Below are 6,216 nucleotides of genomic sequence, written 5' to 3'. Positions count from 1 at the left end.
AGGCGGTCCCTTCCTTTATTAGCATTAGCATCTCTGCCGCTTCATCTTTGACTCAGGTGTCAAAAGCCTGACTATGGGAAGAGACACTGGATTCCTGCCAGACCTCACACCCCTCCCCCTTTTCCCGAACCAACTGCTGACTGAATGGCTGCATGGGGGTTCACCTGAGTGCCGCACTGTTCTCCTGGACTTTGAAAGAAAAAGCAAACTGCTGACTCCTTTGACCGCTGGCTTTGAAATAGAGCGTGTTTACTGGACTCATTTCTGCTATTAATAGCGCCATGCTGTTTCCATGTCCCATTGAGAACAACACATAACGTGCCAGGTCATGAGGCTGACATTGGCAACTCCCACTTACATTAAGCAGAGACTAAATTTACTTGACATTGAACAAGGAGGATGTGGTCTAAAGTGTGTGCTGGTGCTAGTAGGATGACACTGTGAAAAATGAGGGCATGACTAAGGGATCTGGTGTTGAGTTTGAATTTCATTGTCACTTTGATTGCTTGGTAATCTTCTTTATGGCACATTCATATTGCTGAAATAAGACCTACTGCTTCATTACGCATGCATGAATGTGGATGGAACCCTTACAACACCTATCGTAAGGTGTTTCTCTAACGCCTTTGTCATTTGTGTTGTAAGAGAGGACCTCCAGATGAGTAATGTCTGCACTAAGACGTGGTCTTAGCAACCACACAATGAAGAGGTTACAAACCAGGGTTGAGCTGTGAAGTGATACAGAACTTTTTATGGTCATGGATGTCGCAGAGCAGCACAGGATGCCTAGCTCTAGTTGGGTTGAGACAGTCCCAAGGCCGCGGCGATAGCGGTCAGGAGGAGGGTGGAACTGACCAGGATCACTGCGCCTCCTGATCGGAACACCTGCCGACCGTTCAGGGGCTGGACCGGCCTAAAGTTCCCCACCATCGGCTTTCCATTGTGGAACTGAAGCTCAGAGAACACCCGCAACTGGAGGAACAGAGGGTAAATGTTAGACTCAAGCTTCTGGAAAGAGATCAGTCTAAGAATACTAAGACTAAAATCTAAGTGCTGTATTTGACAAAGTCAACCACAACATATAACTAGGAAAACTGGATTGGACTTTCTGGCACAGTGCCTAACTGGTTTGAATCCTACTTAAAGAACAAGGTCTATAGGTAATTACACATGTAAGCCAGCAAATGTGATGTGTGGAGTTCCCCAAGGCTCCATGTTGGGGTCTCTTGTGTTTAACAACTACAAAATCCACAATTGGATGTGCCAACACTTTCAGCAGCCGGTTTTGGATAAACACAATGCTTATACCTTTACCAGACTACTGTAACAGTGTCTTTACATGTCTTTGTAAAACAATCTACACTGTAAGTGGATCCCATCACTCCAGTTCTGAAGTCCTTACAATTGCTTCTTGTCTCTTAAAGAATTGATTTCAAAATACTAATGTTGGTCTATAAAGCATAAAAGGTTTAAGGGCCATAATACGATCTGCTGCTACATTATGAACCATCCATACATCTCAGGTCATCTGGGACAGCTTTGCATACTGTCTGCAGAGTCAGAACTGAACAGGGAGAAGCAGTGTTCAGTCTCCTGCTGTTTTTTTCTTTTTTTTACTCTTACCATTGTTCAGGCAATTGTGTTAATGACTGTAGTATTTAACAGAAAGTCAGAAATGTACCTTGTAACTAAACAACAAAAACAGTATCATTGTAAAAACTAAATTTACTTGCATGCCTTTCCATTTTTGGTATTTTTTCCTAACCTGATCCATGCTCAGAGGGATGGTATTCTCAAACACAGTCCAAATCACAGCCTCAGTGCACCCTGGGGTGGTCAGAGAGCCCTTGTAGCGATAAAAGTTGGTCAGATTCTTCTCAGGTGGGATCAGTTGTGCCAGTGAGACGGAAGACAGAGAAGTATTGCTATCTGAAAGCCAGATGAAACGTTACCAACACACTGCGCAGCCGTGTCTTTAGTTGCTTATTTTTAAACTTACATGTAGTACTTACTTGTAGCTGTGATACTTCGCAGTGTGTTGATGATGGGGTCATACTTTCGGTTTGCACTATTGGACCTCTGAGAATGGAAATATACACAATACATACACCTTTAGCACAATTTTAGTCCAACCTGAGAATCTGTTCTGTAATAGCAGTTTGATTTCAACAATACAGGATTCAAAATGATTACCTCATAGAAGAACCCAAGGACTGCCACTCCCTCTGGGTCTGCTAGTGCTGTTGACAGATCAGTGTAATGGTGCTTCATGTGAACGATGTGCAGCTGTCGAGGCAATATTACAGATGTTACCCCTTTTCACAAAGTCATTTTTTTACAGTGGGTTTTATAATCTTATTGTAGATAGGACGAACACAAATGTGTAGAGTAGGCCTACATTTTGTGCCCTAACAACAGAACACCTTAAAAACAGCTCAAGAGAATAGTCTCTTTCAAAAACGTGCTAAGGGATTAAAAGGTGTTCCTAACCAATGTAAAAACCCCCATTTAATAGAATCAAATTGTGCAGCCATTCAAAAAGAAAATGAAATGCCAAATTAGTATTTCTGTCCATTTAAAAAATAGGTCTAATGATGTTACATATTGTCAAAAAATTCCATGAAAAGACCAAGGCTATCAACAAAGTGTGGTTTATTTTGAGTCAACCCTTCATACACCATCCTGTTGCCATAAATACTCACTAACACGTCCTGTTTCGGTAATGTTTGTAAAACCACAGTATGCAGGAAAGTATCGAGCCTTTAAAAAAACTATTTGTGGCCTGGTTAAAATATTTATCACTTGAGTAGAGAGGAATGGGCTTGAGCCTGGGAGCCAAAGACAGGGTAGTGAGGTCGAGAAGTATTGAAAGGACGACTAATGCACTAATGTTAGTTTTTAAAATATAACAAATCACCAGCCTTGCCCTTTAAATTCACTGTATGCTCTCATACATATTTCAACAGTTTACTTTTAGAGAAAGTCTGCATTTTAATGATCCTATTTTAAATTGTTGGTGGGTTTCCAGCTGTTAGGTATAAGCCGACCTTTAACAGTCAATCACATCAGTTAATAACGTGAATAAAGACAGCATGTGTGTGTTGTGTAGTAAGGTTTTGGTACCTCCATGGGATACTGCTCTCCATCGATGGTATGTTCGGAGCCGGGCCCGCCCTGTTTGCCCCAGTGCATGTGGAACTGTACAGCCTTGTAGGTGGTCGGGAGGCCTCCACCTGAGATGGTGCTGAGGTGAGGAACTCCAACCTTAACTGTAGTGGACATACGCGGAGCACAATCACGCACACAACAGCTTCACAGCACTGAGGGGTTTCTTATGTTTAAAGGAAAATATGCTCACCTGAGTGTCCATTGTTCTTGATTGAGTCTCTGAAGATCTGCTGATAGTTGTTGAACTCCAAAGGAGTCAATCGCTCATCTTTCAAAGTCTTCCTGGTGACGATGTTGATGGGGGACTGGTGGTGACCATCACAGTTGCTGTTGGCGTGGCCCCACTTCTCTGGTGCTAAAAGAAGAAAAACACCCAAGTTAAACAAGTTGGACTCTTTTAGAGTGGGTCAAATCACTTTGGTATGATCTTCTTTTAGCTCCCATTGGTTTTAATTGAAGAATTGGGTAGGCATCTACATGGGCTAATGACTGTAAATCCTCCATTCATAGAGTACCACAGGGATGCGTCCTCCTCTTCTCCATCTACATGTGTTAACATGTTTTGATCAAATATTTCTTTTTTTTTCTTTTCCCAGAACATACACAAAACTCACAGGTAAGGTAGTTACATGTCAGAGGCAACTGAGCTGTTCAGTCAGACTCCACTAAATCAAAAGGTAATATCATAGGTTCAGATTCTCCAGTTAGTCATTCCTTCACACTTCAGATTAACAAGTTAACTTGGTTTTCCAAAATTTAATCTTTTTCACTTGCAAAGCCCTCTGAAACTGTGGTCCATGTATTTATTTGTATTACATCCCAATAATATTACTATAACTCTCTATATCCTGGTCCAAGTCAGTGCCACCTGTCCAAACATCAGCTGCTTTAGAGGCTGAAAAACCTGCGGGCTCTTCATCTTCATTAAAATCTCAGATTCAGAATAGGATGTTCTCATATTGTTTTATTCTGTGCTTTCACAGAAACTGTTCATTTTAATTGAATTGCTCCTTATTTTAATTGTCTTTCTTTTATAGCCCTTTGGTTTCATGTCCTATGTATGTGAAGCAGATTGCTTTCGAAAAGTACCACATAAATAAAGTTATTATAATCAAACAATCAAATTTAAATAAGCTTACTATTGCACTGCTGATCACAGGTGAACTGGGACTGATAGCACCAATCTGAAACACAGAAAATCAAAAAACTGTTGTCAAGGTGACAAGCTTGCCAACTCCTTCTTTAAATTTGATGTCAGCAACCAGCAAACAATGTAAGGATTACAACACACACATACACACACACACACACACACACACACACACACACACACACACACACACACACACACACACACACACACACACACAGTATCAGTCGGCCTGCATTGTTAACCTCTGGGTGACACAAACAAGCTCAGCCTATTGTGAGGGCAAAATAGGATGTTTCTCCACACTGAATAATGTCCAGCTAGATTTAACTAGATGTATTTATAAATGGGTCCTTTTATTAATAGTTTTTTTTCCTTCCTGAAAACAGTAAATTGTCCTCCTATTGGCTGAAGTCAGCTGTTATTCCTTGCCATACAAACCCCCCCAATACACAGGAATTGTCTTCCTATTTCCAAAAAACGTTGTTTGTGCTTCATCTTTCCGTGCTATCAGGACAAACCGAGCCAATCTTTTGCATCAGCGAGGTCCCATTCTTACATGGTTATCTGAGGATTTATTAATATTTCACAATTTGTTTCCACCCAGCACTGGGAGACAAATATCTGCAGCCATCTCACAAATCAAATATTGATGAAAAACAAACAAGCCATTGAAAAATAGAGGGAGGGTTTCCCGCTCTGTTGTTCCACTGGAGCGAGGCCTCTTTCCGACCAAGTAGTTATGCAAAAATACCTGCAATTGGAAAAAGCGGCTAAAGTTAGATTTTTGGTAAGCTGTTTCCTCCCGTATATATGTACATGTAGCAGGGGGGCTAAATATGGAGGGGGTACAGATTGTATTCACTGGTGCCTTCGTTCACTGTGCTGGTTGCAGTAAATAGAGATATGCTCATTTCCTTGATTTAAGATTTTTATTCTGGATTCAGGATTTGCACGTGTGAGTGATCCCTGCAGACAAAAGAAATCCCACAACTCAGCGGCTGTGGCTCAGTGGTACAGCGGTCGCCTGCAAAGGTTGGTGGTTCGATTCCGATCCTGCAGTCCCATGTTGAAGTTAGCAACACACTGATGCTGCATGGTGTGTAGATGTGTGTGAGTGTTTATCTGAGGATTGTACGACAGCCTCGGCCACAGTGTGTAAATGGAGAATGGTTCCTGGGGGATTTAAGTAGTCGTAGAATAGAAAAAGCACTATATAAAAACAGTCCATTTACATTTACTCTGGGTATTAAAAGATTATGACTAATTTCAAACTTTTGCCCGCTACATGGCCTGACATCATGGACAACAGCTGCAAAAACGTGTCATTTTCTGTCTTATGAAATGTGCCTCAGTTAAATTCTGTTTTATTACAGCCACATTCAGGAGTCATCCAAAACAGATTTACTGATAACATCTGATAACTGGGATGATAAAACTTGTCAGTCATCAGTCAAGATGTTTTATAGCACATGACAGTGGCTGCTAAATTGCTCCCATTAAAAGTTTAATTTAGGCCAAATAGCCAAATGTTTACATAAGCAGTGATAGAAAGTATGTTTATCAAGTACTGTACATATTGGAGGTACTTTTTATTTCCATTTGATACTTGTACTTTAAACTTATTGCACTTCATTTCAGACGGAAAGTATTGTACTTTTTACTCCACTACATTTGGCAGTTACTTAAGGTTTTTTCACACAAAACATATGCTGAGCTGATGAATATGATGTACTGCTATAGATAATATATACATAAAATAACTCATAACTGAGAACAGTAGTTCAACAGCAGTATCAGAAATAATAATCTGTTCTTATCTAATAGTTTAACAACAGGGGTCATAGGTCTGGATTGAGTACTTTTACTGTTGCTACTTACATTAAGATGTACATATA

At 40.6% G+C, this 6,216-nt stretch overlaps 1 protein-coding gene across 2 annotated transcripts in view; it reads right to left on the bottom strand.

Annotated features, from left to right (window-relative positions):
* Positions 1-256: 256 nt before the first annotated feature.
* The window catches only part of LOC117955008 (carbonic anhydrase 4-like), an 8,461-nt gene continuing 2,501 nt past the window's right edge, over positions 257-6,216 (bottom strand). The window contains exons 2-8 of one of the 2 annotated variants that reach the window (XM_034889094.1): positions 4,308-4,352; positions 3,359-3,523; positions 3,124-3,269; positions 2,194-2,286; positions 2,013-2,079; positions 1,766-1,929; positions 257-972 (exon numbers count right to left, since the gene is read on the bottom strand). In XM_034889094.1, the coding sequence (XP_034744985.1) occupies positions 793-972; positions 1,766-1,929; positions 2,013-2,079; positions 2,194-2,286; positions 3,124-3,269; positions 3,359-3,523; positions 4,308-4,352 (860 nt within the window). In that variant the 3' untranslated portion in view covers positions 257-792. Of the gene's footprint in view, positions 973-1,765; positions 1,930-2,012; positions 2,080-2,193; positions 2,287-3,123; positions 3,270-3,358; positions 3,524-4,307; positions 4,357-6,216 lie in introns of both variants that reach the window. The other variant, XM_034889095.1, reaches the window with a different exon arrangement.

Source organism: Etheostoma cragini, chromosome 13 (assembly GCF_013103735.1).
Source record: "Etheostoma cragini isolate CJK2018 chromosome 13, CSU_Ecrag_1.0, whole genome shotgun sequence".
NCBI classification, from domain to species: Eukaryota; Metazoa; Chordata; class Actinopteri; order Perciformes; family Percidae; genus Etheostoma; species Etheostoma cragini.
Note: the sequence above shows the minus strand (reverse complement) of the source record. Positions and strands in the feature narration are given on the sequence as shown.